This window comes from Mchenga conophoros, linkage group LG18 (genome assembly GCF_057382185.1).
Source record: "Mchenga conophoros isolate Kocher_MC1m ecotype Shallow Benthic linkage group LG18, M_conophoros_male_GT1.1, whole genome shotgun sequence".
Lineage (NCBI taxonomy): Eukaryota > Metazoa > Chordata > Actinopteri > Cichliformes > Cichlidae > Mchenga > Mchenga conophoros.
In genome coordinates, this window is record NC_140543.1 from 26,823,824 (window position 1) to 26,847,294 (window position 23,471).

The window sequence follows — 23,471 nt, forward strand, 5'->3', positions numbered from 1 at the left end:
ATCATGCAACTAGAAAAGTAATTTGACACTTTCACCTACTTATGATCCAAGTCCCACTACCACAAGGCTGCTTAGTGAGCAATGTTTTGCTGTACCAGACAGTGACATGCAAGTTGAAATCTGACATTGTGGTCAGATCATAAATTATCTTTGATTTGATTAGTAGTCTGTAAAATTCATTGTACCCCTCATAATCTCTGGTGGTTTTAAATGTTAATCCAAGCATCAGATTTCCTGACGATTTCCAGGCCTACGTGGAACTGTGACCCCGCTGTATATACTGTATGTGGAAGGCTTTTACTTAAGCTCTGGTTCTCCTCAGTCTTCCACATGTCAACCAAGTCAACAGACCTTCAGCCTAATCACAGAAATCAACTACTGCTATGGACATTGAGTTTTATAAATAGTAGCTAAGTACCAGAGAATTTCTAATAATACATTGTCTACTATCAGAAGAAGAGCACAGTAATAGTGTTAGCCATATTGCAGCTTTAATAACACATCACGGCATCAGAAACCTCCTGCTAGTTCTCCTCTTTATTTTACACCACACAGTCACTGTACTGTCTCTTAACACACAGATGGGTTTTTTTCTCATCTGGGGAAATATGTACAGTGTACATTAAATGCACATTAACTATAATCTCCAAAGTTGGCAAATAAATGAGGATCTGGATTTTCAACGTAATCGCGACGTCCCACTGTAAAGTCTTGTCGGCGCTGTGTTTTAATACAGAGGGATAAAGGACAGGCGGCCAGATAAACAGAGCGACTGCTGGTGCGTTTTTCCTGCGCTTCAGCCCAGATCTGCATGTTAGCATCTGCCAAGCCTACGTTATTCCAGCACGTGGGCTGCTACTGGACAGAAAGGGGAGGCTGCAAAAGTGTGTGTGTATGTATGAGTGAGCAGACAGTGTCACTGTTTTATGTTGCTCGATGTGGACCTTGAAGAGGGAGAAAAATGTTTCGAAGGTCTCCTAGGTGCAGAGCTGGACATTTTGACTTCAGTGAGGAAGTTGTCAACAGAGCACACCTCTCAGCTCCAAGGTGATGTTTCAGTAGTTTTCTCTTTTTTTTATTGCACTGAGTATTTTATATATGCATATGAGTCCTTTTTTCACTCTACATGTCAATATTTTAGAAAAATAACTTCACTGGTAGATTTTAACATGATGCTCTTTTTCTTTTAACCTTTTCATTTCCACTGTAGTGCATATTTACTGAAAGTTCTTGATTGGTTTCACACTGTGGGATTAGATCGCTGTAGTTAAAATATGTTGTTTGTTGAAACTGAATGACGCAAAGCACAACACAGATGACGCTGGTCTTCCTGCATGTGTGTAATCAGAGTTCTCACATTAATCTGAGCTTCTCTGGCAGAGGTGTGGGACTGTCTCAATGGGACACGTGCCTAGTTAATCCCACATGTAGCAGAAATTAAAGAGGCGGGCTATAACGTGGAGAAAACATGAAGTGGCACTTCTAATAAAATGAAGTATGTAAATGGTAATCAAGCCAAGGACTCTGAGTTATTTTTCCATTTCATGGTTTGTGGCATCTGCTATTCCTGCTGGGCACTGACAGTTTGACCTTGCACCTCTAAACTCCTGTCCATCTGACCCAATCATCTGGTTACACAATAACTCGTCCCGGTGCTCTACATAAACTCTGTGGTGACAAACAGATTATGTCTCTGTGTGCATCTGTGGTGGTTTTTATTGATCAAACAACTATTGAGGAAAGCTGCATTTAGCAGTTAGCATGTTGGTTTATTTTTGCTCTGAGCATGAGTTCTCTGGTTGCTCTTTCTGATTTCTGCTTGTCAATTTTAAAAACAATTTTAATATATATGAATTTTTTAGATGGCATCAAGGTTGTAAGCATCACATGCTAAGAAAAGCCATAAATTCTACAATATTGTATTGTCTTCCTTTTAAATTTTTTTATTATCATTAGTTCAATTTTAGTGTTCAAATACATTCATCTTAAACAATGAGGGAAGGTAATCAAGATGTAGGCAGATGCTTGTGAGTGCATCAGTTACTGTAAAAGAAAACGTAGTTAGTAAAAAAGCAAAAATGTGCCTTTAATCACACATCAGGCAGCTGGTCACTCTTTGTATGTCATTTCCTAACTGCTGAGTTTGAATGGAACTGTCATGGACAGTGTTCCCGTAAGAAACAAACCAGACGGGCAGATTACAGTAAAACCAGCCCTGCTTGTACAGACAGTGAAGCATACTTATTTTATGAGTGTTATAGTTGTTGTTTTTTTCAGCTGTGGATGAATGGATGAGTAATTATTTAGGATTTATGCAATAATCTACTTCCTGGATAGGATTTGTCAACATGTTTTGCAAGCCAGTACTTACAGGTAGATTACGGAAGGTATATTCAAGATGACGATGATGATTTAAAAGTTAAATCTAAATGGCAAGATTGATGATCAATCAGACTTTGGCTTATGCTTTTAAAACTAATAGATTTAAAGAACTTGCTTTGCATTGTAAAGAATCACATCCTGATATTTTCTTCTCTCCCCCTGGATTGTTTTTTTTTTTTTTAACTTTCTTTTAGTTTTGAAGGGGAGAATGGCCCATCAGTGTGCTGCAGCCCATCAGACCCTCAGGCATCCCCAGGTTCAGGTCTGGTTCTTCATCCCAATTTGGCAGCTTACGGCCAGCGGCGGGAGTCCTTCCTGTACCGCTCTGACAGCGACTATGAGCTATCACCAAAATCCTTATCCCGAAATTCTTCCATCGTTGGAGAATTGTGAGTGGTTTTAATCACAGCATTGTCACATTACACTACATTTAGCTATGTGTTTGTCTGTTTGTGTAACAGGCTTTCCTTTCATTACTCTCATTTTTCAGACATGGAGAAGACTTGATTGTGACACCGTTTGCCCAGGTAAGAGCTTGTCATAGCTCCATAGATCAAGTACAAAGAGCATCAATTATCTCAGAATATAAAACACAATTTCTCACAATAACTTTTTAATCTAAATGTCCCATGGCGCCATATTGAACTCTTTGCCCACAATTGGCAATGAGGATATATAACAACATCGGCATGGCAGAAGAACTCTACACTCGGATTTCAGCTTCATTGCAGAAACCTTTTCAGACAAACAGTATAGAAATCTATAAATAATATAGAGATATTTAATGCCATATTATTTAATTACATTATTAAAAACAGTAATTTGCCCCAAACTAGTCATAAAATAAAAGAATCACAATTCTTTAAAACACCTCTCTTTTAAACACATGGTCAATAGCAAAGGTTATTCTCCATGCTCTCCTGTGAGAGGTAAGTTATAGTCCTTAAACATTTTTCACACTATTTTATTTTCATGCAAAATGTCTTGTTTTAAATTTCACTTTTACTTTTTGCACATTCTTTCTCTTACGTCAGTCTTTTGATCTTCTCTTTAGGTTCTGGCAAGTCTTCGGACAGTTAGGAACAACTTCACCACCTTGACAAATGTACAGTGTGTATCTAATAAGTAAGTGGGATCATTATTAGTTTCTGTACTTAGAGTTTTTATGATCCACAATTTAATATTTATTTTTTATTGAGGAAAAATCTGCCTGTGGATCTTAGTTTTTGGAGATACACCAGTAAGCCACACCATTAAAATCAGACTAGGACTTCTGATTGTGCCATGTGTTGTTTTATAGAAGGCACCAGATAAGAAGATAATCAGTGTTTGTCACTTTACCTGTCGGTAGTTTTAATGTTGTGGCTCATAAGTGTCTGTTTTGACAATGGTTGGAGATGCCAGCATGCTCCACTTGGGGGCACCAAAGCTTCAGAAACTTTTATAATGCTGTGGGCTTGTGAAGAAGTCTCGCAAATATAAATTCACATATCTCAAGAGCCTTTTGCTGGTGACACAAAACTGGACACAGTGACATTTCAATTCTGTTTTTTGTTATGAGAGGCACAAACATCATCTTTTACATGGAAGTGCTCGCAGGTTTCCAGTGATCACTGAATTGGGTCAGTGGTTGTAGTTGCATCAAATTTACCAGAGGTGCACACTGAGTCAATCTGACCTCAGAGAAAAGGGTCACCGCAAGCCTGAGACCTGTTCAGAGAACCAAGGGAGTTGTTTTGTGTTTATCTTATGGCAACAAAGACCGACTGGAACCAAATGAAATAAATAAATAAATAAATGATGGAAGCATTTTTCCAGGCTCCTAATTTTTAAAACTTTGTAAATTATTTCAATTTCAATTTTCAATTTCAATTTCAATTTTATTTCTATAGCACATTTAAAAGTCACAAGTACAACAAAGTGCTTCACAAACGAACCATACTTGCAATTTACAACAGGAGAAAACCTATTTCTCTGTTGCAGGAGATCTCCCGCTACAAATCAGCCCCATGTCACCAAAGTGTGCCTGTCAGGTGAGTGAATAAGCCTTCTGTTAAAGAAAGAAAAGGGAGTTCATTATCACCCTTATCAGAATGAATGATTCTGGGAAATGTTGCACCCTGCAACACACATACTACTAACTGTCTGTGCTGTTTATATGGCTTTTGCAATTTCTGAGATTACAAATTCCAGGTTTTGATGCTTGAGCAGAATGATGCTCAGTTAAAGTTTTGAGTGAGCCAAAAAAGAAAGATGCTGAACTGAAAAAAAGCAAAGAAAACAAATGGAACAGCCAGTGATGTCCAATTGTTCTCCAATGCATTTACACAGATGGGGATTCTTGCATGCAACTGAAGTCTGCACAGTTGTTAGCAAAAATAATAGTTTGGGTTTCAAACACGTGAAAGTGGCATACACAATGGATTGCTTATTTCACGCCTCTGCAGTGTTCAAATAGATTGTCCCTTTGCACACAACACACATTTACATAAGGAAATATAGTTCCTCTTTTAAATTTCCATAAAAGTACTGAGTTAGATGTTTTCCCAGCCAGGATAAAATGTTATCTTTGACTCTTTTCACAAATGCAAACATAAGCAGCAGGCCTTCGTTATTCAAGGAGGAAACTGTGACTTGGTAATGCGCAAAATTCCCGTGAAGTGTCATTATGGAGGCACCGAGAAAAAACCAAAGTGTGAGAACAACAGAAGCACCTACTGGTTTAGATTCAGATTAGGTAGAAGGCAACAAGTGAAAGAAAAAGAGGAGGGAGGTGTCGATATTGGTTCTTGCTGCACTGGTTCTTCAAGTCCAATTGACGTCAGCATGGCCTACACACATGGGTGCTCGACTTCCTATCAGCACAGATGGGCTGCGAGGAGTGTCCCACAGCAGGAAAAATACAACACAACTGTGAGTCTCTTATTGTCCTTCCTCCTCCACATTTCTCACAAACCATGACCTCCAAGTAATCAGTGCAGAGTGAAACTATCTCACTGGCTTCCATTATGACGCATGAGGAAGATAAAACAAGAAAAACAAATTTGAAGCCTCTGAGACTCAGAGCTCGGAGGTTTATATACTGTATTTCTTGTCCTACCAGGGAATCTTGCTGCTCTCAACTTTCTCTGAGCGTATAGAGAAAATGGAGTACACCTGCCACTAAATAATGGTGACGGTTGAGTTTGTTCAGTACGCAGCTACAACAATTAACAATATCACAATGAAAGATGTCATCATATCCTCCCTTGTGCTGCTTTCTGTCCCGTTTTCCTTGACTCTTTGACCGGAAAAGGAGAACAGATTTTTCCTGTTTTCCCTCTGTGTTTTTAGTCTGGCAAAATCCCCAGTAGTGGAAAAGAAAGAGTACCAGGTCTTTTTGGGCATGAGCTCAGCATAAATGAGTGCGCACTTATACACTCTGGACAGCTCTATAAAGGGATTATAGACGGACACGGGGAAAGACAATAAAAATCAAGACAGAAGATGATGTGGTGACACATGCACACATTGGCATCAAGACATATCAAGAGAGCTACCAGATTATTGCTGGGAGTGAGATACAAAAGAATGAAAACACAGTAAAGGTCAAAGAGAGAGAGAGAGAGATAATCATCTGGCAGTATGGGAGTAGCATATCAAATTCGGTGAAATAAACAAGAAGAGCACAACCGTGACCACAGCCAGTGGGTGAAGGGGCATAATGAGAAGAAAACAAGAAGCAGGGGGTATACTAAAAATCAGCTCAGCTGCAAATGCGTTACTGCAGGCTGTTTGCGCTGTTCGACTTACTCCAGAAACGTGACGGGATTGAAGTTTTCCCCCTTATGAGTTTGCAATTTATGGTTCGCTAGCCAAACTGGCCCCATCGCACACAGTCTCGTGAGCTCAGCGAGCAACAAAGAGCTCACTCTTCCCCTACTGATTCAGATTACAGGCTTTGCTCTATAGCATGCCTGATAAATAGCACTTTTGAGAAGTTGCTTTATTATGACGTCTTTGACAGTCAAGGCCTGATGATTAATCTGCAGCGATTATTACTGGCATTAGCCAAACACAGATGGTATGAACTCTGGGGTTAGTCATGTGTCCGAGAGAGCTGTAAAACCTCGCAATGGCCTCATGAGCAAATGCTGGCTAGACTGTTTTCAGATATTAATCATTACACAGCGCCCACAGAAATTAATCTTTAAGAAATCCCTGTTCAAAAAAGGCTACCCCTAGTTAGCTTTAGACTTGGCCCCAAGAGGGAAAACTATATATGCGTTCCCACTTAATTTGTGATGAAATTATACTGTTTTGCTTGATGTGTGTGTGTTTTTAAATGAAGTGTAATATTGGACCTAGCAATTTTTACTTGACTTCCCACTTTCAAATCAAAAGTGATCTTGTTTACACTAGAAGCACACACAGTAGTAAAAAGAACTACTGTATAACAGTACATTTGCTATTTTCCTAAGAACGTCGACTATCCATTTCATATCTACATGTTAAATTTGAGGCCAGCATGAGCAGCAGGTCAGCTTAGTGAAAAAAGACCAAAAAAACCCCTAAAAGTTTGACAATCCACAGAGCTCACAGCACACTTATTAACATGCAGAATAACAAAGTAGCCAAGATTTCGTGCTACATTTTCCATCTTCTGTTACACTTTTATCCTTTTCACTGAAAGAAGAAAAAAAAAGAAGTTAAAACTAAAGTAAAAGGAAATCACACACTAGCAGTTTTCTTTCTTTCTTTCTTTTCTCATACAGATCCCTGGTATAAATAAGATCTCTTATAAAATATATCATGCTTTTAATGTTACTGTAGCTTTTTGATACCTTTGTGTTTTGTATTATTTAAACCAGCTAGGTGCTTTAGGGGAGATAGGTTTGGCTTTCTTCAAAGAGAACCACATTGGTGGATACCGCCTATTTCGCTCTTTATACTGTTACATCAAGGTTTTATACATCACATTATTTAAAAAAAGTTTCAGACCTTCAAAGTCACCGCTGAGAAAAGTTGCAACTAGATTTAAGTTACACTGTCAACATTTACTTAATTTTATTTGTGTTAAATATAAGAATTTTGTCAGAAATTTTTTTTTAAACAACAACGTAACATGTGGCTTGACCAAATATACAGCCCCATTTCCAAAAAAGTTGGGGCGCTATGTAAATTTTAAATATAAATAGGAAGCATTGATTTGAAAATCTCATAAACCCACATTTTATTCAAATTTTATTTTATTCAAATAGAATATAGACAAAAAATGTAATTTTTACCACCGTGTAGCATCGTCTCTCTTTTTAACAGCAATGTCTGGGAAGTGAGTAGATGAGTTTCTGGGCTTTTGGTTGGGGAATGTTTACCCATTCTTGTCTGATTATAGCTGCTGAACAGGATTGGAGGCAGGCTAGTTCAGCATCTGGATTCTTCAAGTATGAAGCAATCCTCTTTTTATACATGCAATTTGGGGTTTAGCATTATCTTGCTGAAAGTCTATTGCTCAAGGATAAGATACAGTACTGTATCTGAAGTATGTAGCTGTACTGTTGCAATAAGGGTGTTTTCTGCATTCAGTGACAGCAAACAGTGTAACACCACTGTGTAAGGATTCCATGACAGAGCCATTGGACCCAAGAGTTAAATCAGTGAAATATGTCATTGTCTTTTGAAGTTGCGTCAGTAAGCGTATCTGGCATAAAATTCTGCCAAATCAAACATGCAAAGCCACCCGATGTTGCAACCCAATGTGACAAGGGAGCAGTCGAGAGTAGCATTTATTTGAAGTGCTTGTTTTTCCTCTTATGTGTTATTGCCAGTAAGAAAATGATGGTCTTTCATTGTGAGATGCATAGTTCAGTGGCTCAGTGAACCTGTTTCCAAGAATATGATGCATTTCCAACCAGGAAAATCAGTTCAGCATAGCAGATCGCTGCACTGAGACATACACATTTTTTACTTTGGAACTAAACGGTCACGTGACTTTGTGCGTAACCTACAGGGTGTGTGGTCCAACACAATGAGCATTACTCATTTTTCTTTTGTGACTTTTAGTAAACATGCCGTGGAAGAAAAGTGATGACAGACCTAACTGAAACGAGTTATTCTGACAATGTAAAAAGGAAGAATAGGTTGTTATTTCCCTTTAAACCTCAGGGCGAGAGTTGCTGTCCACACGTGCATTTGTGTGTACAGTCATGTGTTGTTGTTTTTTTGTTTTTTTTTAAAAGTTCTACACTTTTGCCTGTCAGGGCATAATGAAAACTTATCTGTTCCTCATAGCTTATTATGCTGTCAATTTGAACAACAACACAGTGTGGCATGTCATACAATGGAAAATGCACTTCATTAATGGATCATCAGCAAATGTGAGCACCTCTATCAAAGCAGAAGTTTTAGTAGTTTGCTGCTCTGGTGCATCTAGGTCTCTTAACACAATAGAAAGCAGGAAAGAAACTAGCTTAGAGAAGCTGTTGTTGCAGTTCATCAAAGTCCATCATTCTGCAGTGAGAAGGATTGGTCACATGTGCAAAAGAGTGGACATCCCAGCAAACTGACCTTAGGATGAATTTGCTGGAAATTCATGCTAAGGTAAATTTGCTGGGACGTTTAATGCTTAAAGAAACAGCAAAATCCCAAGAGCAACATCTCGGATGCTAAAGGCCTCAGTTAGCACGCTAGATGTTAAAGGTCAAACATACCAGCATGCCAGCACAAACACCTCAAACCAGCTGCCAATCAAGCAGGTGGAGGGGTGATGATTTGGATTTGCTTTGCAGCCACAGGACCTGGGTACCTTGTAGTCATTAAGTCAAACATGACCTCTTTGTTACCAATAAATTCTAGAGTCAAATGTGATGCCATCTGTCTATAGCTAAAGCTTTATCACTAAAGCTTGGGTCATGTAATGGGATGGTGAGCCCAAGCACAGCAGGAAATCTACAACAGAATAGTTGAAAATGTAAAGAGTCAAGGTGCTGAACTGGTGCAGATTTCAGGCATCAATCTAATGCCATGGAGGAACCTTAAGAGAGCTATGTATAAACGAATGCCTGCACAAGCAGTGAACTGAAGCAGTGCTGTAAAGAAGATTGGCCCAAAGCTCTTTCTAATGTTCCAAACCAAATTTGCTTTTGCCCAATGTAATTGAAAACATATTAGGATTTTAGCAATGTTGCCAAGATCTCCTAATTGATCAGATTACTTAAACTTTCATCATAGCAAACGTAATCAGTACGAATATGCAGAACTTGTGGGCAAGGGGGAAGGTTTTTGGTGCAGGACGCTTCCTGGGTTGTGTTTGCAGACTGCTTGTAGTCTGTATTTTGTTAACCAATCATGTTTAAAGAGATTTGGGTTGCATGCATGTGGAAAGTAAATAAAGGGTTTAATTTCCGAAACCCCAAATACTTTTTCAAAAAAGTATTCATCTGCCATTTCTGGAGCACTGGTAATGATGATGTGAAGCAATATCCATTGTCCTCTACCTGGAAATCCAACTGCAAGTCCTGAAAAGGTGCTTTGGTGACTAAGGAGGCAGATTAGCTAATGGGCTATTGGATTGAGTCATGCAAACCTGTTTCCCAAAGAGGTTTGAGCACAGTGCAAAATGCAAATGAAAACTTTATACAGTGATTTGCAAGTCATTTAAACAACATTCATATCACCATATCAAATGTTTGTTCATTTCGATGTTGATGCCAGCAACACATTTTTCCAGCCAAATTTTTCCCTCTCAAAGGATTTCCAAAAACCTTTGAAATGTTTTATTGCAACAAATTCAAAATGAGCATATGTTTTTTAATATATTTTTCAAAACTGCATGTCTAAAACACTTGCAGAATCTCTAAATGCTGTCTTCATACTATTTCCAATTAATTATAGGGTTCAAAAGAATTGCATATAGTTGCATTCTGTTTTTATTAACACCTGTCACAACTTTTTGGGGAATGGTGTTGAACTTAATTTCTAATGTTTGTTATCAATATGATGTAATTTATTTCCTCCTATTAGCAAAACGTTATTCAGTGAATGGACACACAATCAGACAGTACACCACAAACTGAGCCAGAAGAACTGACCTGTCATTTTCAGTCTGGTCAGTCTGCTTCACTCTTGTGTGCAGCAGTTACTCTGCTCCACAACAAGATTCCATTTCAGGTTTTCCAGGCTCACAGCCAGGGGAGAGGATCCGGAGGGCTGGAAGCGTGCAGCCTGGTTAAGTATTTGAATTATGTCATTGACGTCAGCACAGTCATAAACCTCCCTGCGGCCCTTCCCTCTAACTGGCCCGTGCCAACACAGCTCCATGGTGCATTGTGAATGAGCCGTCAAACAGGCCTTGATGAGATGTTTGTATGTGCATGTGTGTTTTCAAGTCTTTTGTTTTCATAGGCGATGAAATTATTTCACAGCTGTAAACTATGAAGCGACACAATTACTGAGGCTTGTTTGTGAGAAGACCAAGAGTGGCGTGGTTTCGGGGGTTGGACCGTCTCTGATTGTCCACCGCATATCACTTTAAATCTCATGCTACCTTAAAAGGGAAAGCATTATACAAAATTGTCTCACATATAGCACACCAACTTATTCCTGTAGCACAGCAAGGGAAACAATAGATTTGAATTGTAACTTGTAACAGTATGCTAATATAATTTTTCTGTGGCTATGACAATTTTTTTCGTAAGGGTTTTTAACAATAGATAGGATAAAATTATATATATACAAGCATGATGAAATATATTATTTTGAAACACAATGAGTAATTAAACTTAAAGAAAATAAAATACAGAATGATGAACTTAAATATGCTTGGCTAAAATCTAAAAAGCATGCATGATATATAGAAATTAAAAATATTAAATTTTTAAAATTCTGAAAATATACTTGTAATGTAATAAAACTGATAAATTACGTTATTTGTGAGAGTATAATATGTGCAACACTGTTTTTGCATTTTATTCATATACTACCTTGTGTTAAAATCAGAAAATGTTCAGAGTTCAAAGCAGATGGCATAATGCAAATGATTGACACGAAGAGCAAAGGCTTTTGCAAGAGTAATCATGAATTTGCAAAGTCTTCCGCCCCTCTCGGACTTTTGAACAAATTGACGTACATTGGAGGTGATACAACGGTAAATTATTGACCCGCATCCTGCCTTAGCCCCACGTGCAATGCAAAATCAATAACAAACGACTGAATACGTGCAAGTTACTGTGTCAAAGTGTGCATTTCTCTTTTGTGATGTTGTGAGGTCACTATGAGGAATGTGTGTTTGCGTACATGCAGATAGCCTTGGCCTGTTTACAGGTCAGCCATTGGTGTCTTGAGTTGACCATCAACTTTCTTTTCCCGCACTTTCCAAATGTCTGGTGAATTAACAATGAACATTAACACAACTAAAGGCATTGTAGTCACTGTGTTAAAGTCAGCCTCACTATAAAACTCAAAATACTGCATAAAAAATGCCAACTTATAATCCACTCTCACGCAGAAAGCCATTGTGAAAATCAAGTCAAAATCAAAAGAAATCAAAAGAAAATAAAAAAAACATTTACAATAAAAAATATTGTGTAGTTTTTCAGTGTTGTGCTTCTTAATGAGAAACTGCTCTGTATAGCTGTCACATTTAAATGCTACCCAGATGTCGCTTACAATAATAATGCTAACCCAATGATACATACACAAATGTACCCTAATAGGGTCATTTTGCTGTTTTTGTACTACTTTTACTGAAGTGTGTGTTTGGTCTGTCCATGGCAGTTGTTGGTATGAGCTGAGACACTGCAATTCTTCAGTCAGACACTGAGGAAAAACAGCTTATGGGGGTAGGTTGAGAACATAGAGAGGTGCAGTGTGAGGGGGATGTAAGTGGAAGGTGTTTTGGCAGAAATGGTGGTTTGGGAGCAGCCCTGCTCGTTAGTGTGGTGGATGGCTCTTACAGAAGCTGGTTTGTGGCCCTACAGAGGAGAGATAGAGGGGAAAAAGGGGGAGAGGGGAAGGCAGACGAGGTCTCTCTGCACACTGAGGTCTGTTGTCCTCTTTGCAGCCTCCAGCATATGGCCAAAGCATTAGAACTCACCAAGAAAAAAAAGAAAAAGACATCCACTGAAAAAACAGGCTGGAAAAGCACCTCACACTCTGTCTGGAAGCAGGTTTCTCAGACTGAATGTGCGTCACGCCACCTTTGACTGGTGACACTGTGAAATGTCATCCCATTTAACACTGTATTTATGAACAACCAAAGGTGATGATAGGTTCATTCCTTCTACTCATACCGTGTGCATGTGCATAACTTTATTTTATTTAGAACTTCAACTCATATGTCATTGTTATACAGCCCAACTAAGGGAAGTTTGGCTCCAGACTCTGAAAAAATGTAACTTTTCAGCCACTGCTTTAGCCCAAAAAGCCAAAGGTCCAGCGAGCTTTTCTACAGTAGTCTGAGTGTTTCACTCTTATATGTTCTGGACTCTGTCAGTGATTAAGCTGCCAGCTTCAAAATGACTCGAATCCCAATCATACAGACTTTGCAGATGAGCCAGTCCTTTGATGTTTCAAGGTGCCCAGCTAAAATGTCTGCATATGCATGCGCCCTCTTCTAAGGGAATGAGGGCAGGATGTGGTGACACCTTCTTGGCAACGTCTACTGCCCCTATGGACCAAGACAGCCACACGCTGATGTATACCAAGATTCAACAGCTCACTGCCTTGTGCATGAGCTGCTTTGATGTTATACCTCTGCTCTGTGTCAGTGACTTTTGCATGGCTTGCGTGCCAGTGGAGTCTGTGAATAGGCTGGTCCGCAAAACTTGGCATCCAGTTATGCGTCGTATCGAAGCCAAAGTTTCTTTGAATCAGCCAACCAGGAACTCAAGGAAATAAAAATTAGTCTAACCCGAAAAATGACACAAGTGGTAGCAGCTGTGTAATATGAGGAGCCAGTGGCATGAGTTTCCTTGAGTGAACTTAAACAGCTGAAAGTTCACTTTTCTGTGATTCAAAAGAATCCCGGGTGTTGTTCTGATTACTTTCAAAGGTGAACTATTTCCTTTAACTGTGCTACATTGTCTGGGGTTGCATTGAAGTTCTTTGTTCAGCACTGGTGGTTCAAAATCTGTATGCCATCACTGTGCTTTGAAGTGCTTTGATCCACTATATTGACGTAAATTGGGGAGCAGCACGCTGGCTGTCCTGTTGTGCTGAGCATATGGGGTAAATTTCTTCCATGTGTGAAGTGCTATGAAGTAGAGATCAGTCTTTTCCATAGAAAAGGAAGGTGGGGAGATCCAGATGTTTAGCGTTCGCTCCCTCCAGCTAGAAATATGTTGAAACATTGGCATATTGAGCAGTGATACTTTTTAATATGTTTCCTCATGTTTGAGCTTCCCAGTGATTTTCTTGTAAACCACTCTTTTCCTTCTAAACACTGTGCACCTACCACATGTGAGTCATAGCTGCTAACGACAGAGTTATTTCATCAAACGACAGCTATGATTGCCTTCAGCAGTCACTCCACCATTCATTAATTCCACTCCATGTTTTCTGGGAGTTCATAGCCAAAGAGGAAGTGCTTTGGTTTCTTTGGCTCACAGTGTGGCCCTAGCCTGGACTCCCCCCAATTCAGGGAGTCAAAATTTGCCTCTCGTGTTGCTTATGCAAACACAAGTTTGATGTTTGATATAATTTTTTTTCCTCCCTCAGAGAGGTTCAGAGAGGAGAGAACCAGTTTGTGAAGCATGGTGGTGTGCCGTGAGCTGCTGTAGATGCAGTTCACCAGGGTTCCTTGAAGTGGTCTGCATGTCAGAAAGGAAGTCGTTGGAAATGAGTTGTCTTTGCAGTAGTGACGAAGTCCTCCTGCTCCTATTGTCTATAAAGTTCTAATGAAATTTCACAGAGATGCATTTGTTTGGATGTAATCCCAGTGATAGGAATAAAAGCTAAAATGATTGTGTCTCCTGCACCAAAAGCAGTTAGGGTTTTTGTGTTTTTTTTTACTCTAAATGCATGTATACACCATTTCTATTCATTTAAATGGGCAGGGGTCACAGACACACCAACAGCAGGAGGCAGCAAACTGCCTAGTCTGCAAGCTACTTCTTCAAACGAGTGGAACTGAGAGGGGGATAATTTAATGAGAGAGAGGGAGAAGTTGAGCAAGGGTGGGGGAACCAGACGAAATGGGAGGGGGTTTGCAGCACGCACAAGAGGGAGGGAAAGAGGGGGTACGCAGAGAATAAGGCTACAGAGAGACAGAAAGACAGAGCGAGTCGGCAAACGGTGACCATAACCACTGTTTGTTTGAGAAAACAACTCCCCTGAACTTTCGGAGGTGGTGGAGCGGAACAAGATGAAGGAGCTCTGCGTACACACCTCCTCATCTTCCTCTGCGTCTTCCGGAGGTTCTGCATGTCAGTCCCCCTTACGATCAAGCCACTCTGGGACACTTGGACCGCCACGCATGGTGTCTGGAGGATCAAGTATGGACATGGATCCTCTCAGACCTGATTACATGTCCATGTGTCTCTTGGCAGATGAGTCCTACCAGAAACTGGCTATGGAAACCATGGAGGAGCTGGACTGGTGTCTGGACCAGTTGGAGACCATCCAGACCTACCGGTCTGTCAGTGACATGGCCTCCAACAAGGTAAGACAATCTGGGCCATATGTTAATATATGTAAATGTGACAACAACGCATGTGTGAAGTTACCTGGGACTGTCTACATGTATTTATCGATTACCGTGGTTTTATAAAAAGCTATTAGCCTCTCCTCCTGGATGAAATACCTGAAAACACTACAAACATTCACATTTTTGATAATTAACTTCAGGGGTAAAAATCTATTTGGGTATTTGATCATGGGCACAGTAGGTTATTAAGATGATTTTATCAAGTCACAAAAGAACCATTAGTTCATTAGTGTGAAAAGCTATCATGCACATTGTGCTGTGCTTTCATCTAGAATCATATTGCACAGCAAACTCTTGCATGCATGCTTCATTTTGCCAACATCTCTTTTTACCCACTGAAATAACAATCATTAGAGTGTGCAAAACCATAATTAAAAAAGATTTAAGTTAAACATTATAATTGTAACCTATATCTCATACTATGCAATGCAAAATTATAATTATTACCATCACGGTACATATTCTGTAACGTGCTCACTGAAGGCATGATACTTGTGATGATGGCTTGACTGGCCTGTGATGACCTGCCAGTCTGCATATATCTGTGTATAATTGCTCTTTGTTTCTGTGTGGTTGTGCATTTGCACAGTCTACGGAAAATGTAAAATACTTTTAGCCACATTGACGCATTTGCAAAGCAACAGCTGTTCTGTGGTAGCATATCAGCACGCATCATCATTTTATAGATCTCTTGATAAAAAAGGAGAAAAAAAAGTTAATGTTTGCTTCGCTGCATAACAACTTTAGCAAACTACCTGTTGCATCTGAGCACCATTATTGCCTGAATTCCAGGGAAAGGGCTGTCCTGCTTGTATATCCTTACCTTAATCAAACTGCCCGAGACACACAGCTTGCTATACTACTAGGTTGGGCTGATTAAAACATTACCAAATGCTTTTTTCATTCATTTTAGTGCTGTGTTGATATTGGCTCGTTTCTAAGCTGTAGCTCTGTGTGAGTTCATTTAGCAGGGCCCTTATTGCTTAAGGCTGGTTTGAAAGTACTGAACTTATTCTTCTGCTTGCTGCGGAAGAGGCAAAACCAGATCTGCTATATGTTCCATTATTATAGAATAATGCCAGGATAATTTTATAACTGCATCTTCTTTACAAGGGGCCAAACCATTTAGTTTAGCGTGTTTAAAAGCTGTACTTGTGTCTCACGCTGCCTGGAAAGTTATTAAATGGTAAAACTCAGTTTATAGTTAATATAACTGCCCAAAAAATGTAATAATAATAATAATGGATACTTTATTGATCCCCATGGGGAAATTACTTGTTTTTCCTCTGCATTTGACCCATTCACTCAGTGAAGCAGTGGGCAGCCCACTAAGCAGGCGCCCGGGGAGCAGTGTGTAGGGACGGTACCTTGCTCAGGGGTACCTCAGGGTAGCCGTTAAGTGGATTCGAACCGCCGACCTTCCGATCATGGGGCGACCACTTTACCTACTGAGCTATCCCTGCCCCAAAGGGTGAGAAAATGTCTGTTCTCATCGGTGGTCTTAGCAGCGTGTTGTTTTAAGCATTTAAAAGTGCCAGTCTTCCAGTTTGGTTTTACTGAATTTAAACACACTGTGGTTTTTAAACCAGCATTTTTGAACTAATTACTTCCCTTTGCTTTGATGCACATGAGCCTGTTTTTTTCTTTGTGCGTATTTCACTTCAAAATTTACTGTATGCGGCACATTACTGCTCAGACAGCGGAGACTGTACGGCGACATCAGATTATAAACACCCAGGGTGGTGGTGTCCATTTCCGTCTGTGCTCTAAGCTTTGGTCTGAGGGAGGATTGGGATGGGGAGGGGGTGTTGTGAGACCATGATGGGTGACTCTGACCGTGACACCAGCTTCCTGTCTCTGTATTTCCTGTGCCTCCTCTCCTCTGCTCACTTGTTACTCGATGACAATAGGGGTTGAGTCCTAACAGACAGCTACATCCCCGGGACTGTCAAGACAATGAGAAAAGGCCCTCTAGGCCGTAGCAGCGTAGCAACTTGTTCAGGCAAACCAGGTACAGATTCCTAACAACACGAGCCAGTGCCAATGTTGACCAATGCTGATCTTTTAAAAGTGTAGTGGGCAACAGCTTTATGATGTTACAGTTAAGTTTCAACAGTGTGCTACATTGTTGTGCAATTGTACAGGGATAGAAAGAAGCTGTTTATTGGTCCATCGAGCTCTTATTGCAAAATTGGGAGTCAAGTCCAGTGATACTGTTACACCATCGGCCCAGTTTTTGTGGGCGTTTGACGCAAGTTTTGACAAAGAGTCAGGTTTTCTTTTTTTCTTCACCACTAGATGTAATTGAAGCCACAATCAAACCCGGGGTGTCTCCGTTTTCAGTTTCCAAGGGCACAGGTGTATCCGGGGCTACAAGACCACACACTCTGCTGACCGCCAGCCTGGTTGCTGTGACCTCAGAGCGGGGAGCTACTTCCCTGCCCCTCACTATCATTAACCTCGCCACACTTCCACACCGATGCTGGTGACGGCCTTGGACAAACACTGCCATCTGAATGCAGTTAAAGGAGTTTAGCGCTTTTGCGGGTAGCGTGCAGGCAAGCCCCTCGAGGAGAACACAAGCGAGTAGGAAACTTTAACTCATGTGTGGTCACTTCAGCTTTGAAGCACCCGCCGTCTTCACTGGGGAAAGAATGACAAAATTATTGAAACAGATGCAGCGGTGGGTCTGTAGCTGTACCAGGCGTAATGGACATTAAATTATAGTGCTGCGCTTCCATTTGACTGAAAGGGTGGTGAGGAGATCACACGAGCTCCAGCGGTGATTATGGTGCTTAATCGTAATTTTTTTTAAAAAAAGTTTTACCTCTGTAATCTTCTGTTCTTCATCTGATCTTCATCTTGGAAAATAAGACAGCACAAGGAGTGCGAATGGAAAACATGTTTCTACTGTAACCCTGTTCTTACCTGTTTCTGATCAACGCCTTCGAGGAAATGTGTTGTCCTTGTGTTACTAAACAGTGTAAATTTGACATCATTCATTTGGTGTTGACACTCGAAACAGCCGCATGCATGCGACAGAGGCGGCGTGTGCTCACTCTGGGGTTTGTTCGATTGCAGTGCAATGGTGTTGCATTATGAGGTCACATTGTTCCTGAGAAATCCCATTTCTTTACGTTTTATGTTTTTCCTTTTTCTTTATTTCTCTTGTCAGTTAATATAGCAGGAACTTTAGCGTGACCCCTAAACTTGTTATCTGGGACTTTTCTGTGATGAGCTCAGGTATGTTAGTAGTTTGGTGCCTGAGGCTACAGGAAGAAGGATGTCTGCCAGTAAATGATCTCAGGGAATTACTATAGCAAAAAAAAAAAGGGAAGTAGGTGGAGACACACGCTCAGGCCTGTATGGGAGGGAGGAGCCATCAATCTCCTGTTAGACTTTGTAGGCCAGTCAGTTAAGTCAGCTTTATTGCTATAAGTTTCCTGCCTGACGCCAGTTGAGAAAAGAGAATAGAGAGAGGAAGACGGCTGGCTCACAGACACGCTGAGACGAGTTAAAGTACTTGGACCTTTACAGGATTTCTTTGTGCTGTGTTTGTTTTTTCGTTGAGTGACAATGGGACTATGCTGCTCTGAAAAGCAGAAGATAAACTTTGAGATGCTTGCGAGTTGGAAAAAGGTGAGTTAGCTTTATAGAGGCTTACTTTGTGTTGTAGGAGTGTAGCGTGCCATGTGGAGATGGTGTTTTATTCAAGAATAAATTGCTGGATTTGAAGTGACATCTAGTTTCAAATAAAAAAAATAAATTTGCTCGTCAGTAATTACACTCAAAATGTTCCTGAATTGTTTTTTTCCTTCTATGATTGCATATTTGAAAATATGTTGGTCTTTACTTTTTGTAGCATGTTGTTTCAGTAGCTTTTTGGGGTTTTTTTGACACAGTTATATTAGGCATTAAATATTTAAACTTTATTAAACAACGGCTCATGATTGTGTGAGAGCAAATTGCTTTTTTGTCAGAGTTTGCGCAACTTCTCTCAGTTTCCTCAGTTTGTTCTGAAACTGAGAATCATTTGCTAACGTAAAAGGATGTATGAGTTAGCGCCATGCATTGAGTAATCTGGGTTACTGAGAACACTTGCAGTCTTGTCATCGTGCCGTGTGTGTGTGTGATGTGTTTCAGCTGAACTACACAACCCCGGGTGACTGACATACAGCTGTGTGCGTAATTCACTTCCTAGAGGTCACTCAAATCCACACTGTGCTGCATTAAAGAATCAATTACAAGCTCTCTTTGAGCAGACTAAAGCCAAACTGATTCCAGCTTCTTTGATCTTTCTGGATTTTTAGTGCAGCCAATGCTTTGAAAGTGGTATTCAAGTTCCACAGTCAACTAGATGTTAGCTGTCTGGTTGACAGCTATTAGACAGCTGTTGAGATCAGAGAGTCTGGTTCAGTATGAAGCAAAAAGAACTCATTATAAGAGAGAATATAAGATCTGGCAGAAACCACAATGACAGGTTTTCTATTTTCTTTCCGGTGTTAGAATACAGAGTTATAAAAAAAGGAAAACCCAATTACTTTCTATGGAAATGGCCTTTATTGCACACACCATTACTACATAGTTTTCATAATCAAGTTTGGCGTGTGATGTTTGCATATGCTTATTCAAATCGAAAAGAACATTTTGCATGAGAGATAAAAATCGATCTCCTTTTGCACAGAAGCTATGGGTTTTTTAAAAATGCCTATCTGGAGCGTCGCTGCTGCGGTTTTTGTGATAGGTTTGTTTATGTTTACGATGCAGTGCTGTGTTTTTAAAGTAGGGACCACCATGAGAACAGGACCATGTGATTCTGTTGCCATGGCATTCGGGTTGCCATGCAGATGGTGGTACACCGATGGCAGACTGAAAACTCTGTCGTCTGCTTGATACAGCAAAACATCACGATTATGGACTGAACTATTTGCACATCCCCATTTTCTGTTTTTAAAATATGTTTAGTTCTGTGTCTGAGTTTGTGTCTGTGTCTCATCATCCGTGTGATAAACGCTCTGGTGCTTTGAAGTCTCACGTTGCGCAGTATGCTTTGCATCTGTTCTGCATTACTGTGCAGGGGGAGCATTTTAAGTAGAGAAGGGAGACAGCAGTGGGAGGGGGGTTTCACAGAACACAGGAGTGAGAGAGAAATAGCTAGAAATAGGGAGGAAGATGTGGGGGATCCTCCAAGCTCTCATTTTCTGCAGTGCTGTACATGAGCATCAGTTTTTAGCGAGGGTGGGAGGCAAAGAGAGAGACAGAGAAAGTGAGAGAGAGGCTCCAGCAATTTGTGCCACAGGGAACTCTACAGCTATAACGCACCCCCATCTCCTCCTCCTCCTCTCTGCCTTTTTCAGTCCCTCTCTTTCTTTCCTCCTTCTGCCGTGAAGACTGCCTTTTTTTCTTGACTTGCCAAATCTGGGCTTGGAAAGGCTGGATTTTCTCCTGTATGATTTTTGGATGGTGGCAGAAGGAGATGGAGGTTTGAAGAAAGGGACAGAGGCAGCGACAGCCAGAGGAAAGGAAATATTGATCGCATCCAGGGGGATTCCATCACTCACGACAGTGGCTCGCGATCCTTGATAACAATGGAGGAAGCTAGGAGGAGGCGCGTTTGGCTGGGAATGTAGGGCTCCGCCACAGCCCCTCTCCAGAGACTTCGGCTGGGGCGTTTTTACCGTAGTCAGCCGCTGCAAGGCGGTGATTTGGTGACGCCTTGAGCTTCAGGCTGTAGGGCTGAGCTAACCCTTGGGGGTCCACTCAGAGAGGAGCACTTACTGCTTCTGCTGGGGGGCTCAGCACTGCTCAGCACCATGCCTGAGGCCAACTACCTGTTCTCTGTGTCCTGGGGATACATTAAGGTGTGTCCCAGAGGAGGTTTTCCATTAATCGGACTGTTTCTGTGCATATTCTACATTCATGTTTGTTTTCTGTTGCTGGTGAAGAGCCCAATTTCTCTTTGAATGCATTACGACATGTTTTTAATCTTGCTCAGTGGTTGCATGTGTTGAGAAAACAGGCATCTTTTGCTTATCTGTAAAATTTGCATAAAGGAAATATAAACTATGCACAGCACGCATAGTTTATATTTGTGTTGAAACACGAAGCAGTCTGGATAAGGAGACTGGGGAAGAATACACAAACCTAATATGGCTCATTAAATCCAGAGAACATGGTCCCATGGGACATGTTCCAGTGGAAAATAACAGGAAAGGGTTTATTCCGCTGCTTAGAAACAGCAGTCAGACTCATTTGCTGGATGTGTTTCTGCGTATAAATCACATTACCTCCTTAACATTTTATCTCTTTGCTTCCAGTTCAAGAGGATGCTGAACCGGGAGCTAAGCCACCTGTCTGAGATGAGCCGATCAGGCAACCAAGTGTCAGAGTACATCTCCAGCACCTTCCTAGGTGAGCACTGCAGCACATGTTTACCACACACCTCCTGAAGTATACATTGCGCCATTGCAAAATGTGCTGTATGTATGACTTCAGTGAGCCAGCATCCTTCAGGAATGTCACAGAGGTTGCGAGGTTACCCAAAGCATGTGCCAAGCAGTGGGGAAACTCACAGTTCCTCTGCAACGCTGTTCTTACACCAGTCTGATCTGGTCTGGAAGGGAGACAGGGTCCCCTCGCTCCGACTGCAGAGATATGTGAAGGGAGGAGGGAGGGCTTTGTACTCAGGGAAGACTTCCCTCTGGAGAGATTAGGAGCAGTGAGTCGGAGAGAGAGAGGGTGTTTGTGTGCTTACAGTGCCATCAGGTTCAGAGAGATGCTGCATTATTCATCAGTGGGACAGCAGTGGTTGCTTGTCTTTAAAAAAAAAAAAGCCTGGCGGCATTTCGTGTCTAATGGCCAGCCAGCTCGCCAGCCCTGCAAACCACTCTGCCCCTCAGGTTTTTCTACCCTCCCATCTAGCTCACCACCAGCATACATACAGCCAGACTCCCAGCTTATAAGGGCTCACTGCAGACTAATGTTGTGGCTCTTGTTAGTGAACACGTGTCTATTTTCCTGCCTCGGAGCAGCAAAACATAAAAAAATGACAGAAAAAAGACAAGATGCTGGATGCATGGTGGAAAGAGGAAAAGAAAAAGCTACCTCTTGTGCTAACAATAGAAGTGGCGCGGTGATAGAGACGAACATGAAAGCTCAGCTCAGTTTATCTTTGAAGCTTTGCGGTTTTATCTGCATTGCAGCTAGCACCTGTCAGGTGTAGGGAGATGATTTTCCTGTGCTTTGTGGAGGACGCAGCTGAGATGGGTTTTTTTCTCGCTCTGCGGCTGTGTGTGCAGTGCACACGTACAGACTGAGGGAGTCTCACGCTCACACACAGTGAGAAATGTCACTCAGCTAATACATGAGTCACATGCACCGACTGAACCCGCATACTTCCAAGTCCCTCCCCTAAACATTTCGGCTTAACGTGAACCATCTTTCCATGATTCTCTGAGTTGTTACCAACACATGGCTCAGATTCACAGAATGCCTGGAATACTGCCATGTTTCTCTGATCATCATAACAACTCATTAGCACAGCCTGAGCCTTTGTCTCATAAAACATTTGCATCTCATCAGTGTATTCAGCTATTTTACACATTTATTTTTTTTGCCTTTCCTGCTTTTGTTACTAGTGTATTTTTATTGCAGAAGACAGGCATCGAGGGATTGATTGCTAATTTAATAGCAGCCATTGCAGCTTTTTTGTCTTGAAAACCACCTTTTTTAATGTTAATTCTATTTTCTCCAGACAAGCAGAATGAGTTGGAGCTTCCGTGTCCAGTTCCAAAGCCGAGGGAAAGAAAGAGGAGGCAGGGCCAGCAGCAGCAGCAACAGCAGCAGCAACACGGTGGGATGATGACACAGATCAGTGGGGTGAGAAAAGTCAGCCATACATCAAGTATCTCGGGAGGTACTGGAAATCGTTTTGGGGTCAAGACGGACCAGGAGGAATTGTTGTCAAAGGTAAGTGACAGACAGACTGGAGAAACTTAAACTTGCGTGATATCTGGTGTCTCACGTGCTCAAACACTTAAATTTGTGTCCTCTCTAACAGGACCTGGAACACATCAACAGATGGGGCCTGAATATTTTCAAAGTGGCTGAGCATTCTCATAATCGACCTCTCACATGCGTCATGTACACCATCTTCCAGGTTTGTTTTCCGCCTCAGCTTCCATCCTTTAATCGGGAAAGAGCTCATGAAAACTGTGAAGCCATTCAAACAAACACACACACAAGCCGTGTCAGTGTGTACATCATGCTCTGTTAGCTAGCTCCAGACTGTAATCAGTTTGGCTGCACATGTTTTGTTTTTGTTTTTTTCACTTGGTCTAGAAAAATGCTGCACCCCTTTCTTTCGAGGCCAAAAGATAACTTAAAATGTATTACTGCTGCAGCAGAT

General features: G+C 41.1%; 1 protein-coding gene across 1 annotated transcript in view; it reads left to right on the top strand.

The window, feature by feature from the left end:
- Positions 1-23,471, top strand: part of LOC146554008 (3',5'-cyclic-AMP phosphodiesterase 4B-like) — a 47,961-nt gene that overhangs the window by 20,427 nt on the left and 4,063 nt on the right. The window contains exons 5-12 of the mRNA XM_085255810.1: positions 2,577-2,771; positions 2,873-2,909; positions 3,437-3,507; positions 4,366-4,415; positions 14,907-15,019; positions 21,382-21,475; positions 22,818-23,032; positions 23,124-23,222. Coding sequence (XP_085111936.1) covers positions 2,577-2,771; positions 2,873-2,909; positions 3,437-3,507; positions 4,366-4,415; positions 14,907-15,019; positions 21,382-21,475; positions 22,818-23,032; positions 23,124-23,222 — 874 coding nt within the window. The remainder of the gene's footprint in view (positions 1-2,576; positions 2,772-2,872; positions 2,910-3,436; positions 3,508-4,365; positions 4,416-14,906; positions 15,020-21,381; positions 21,476-22,817; positions 23,033-23,123; positions 23,223-23,471) is intronic.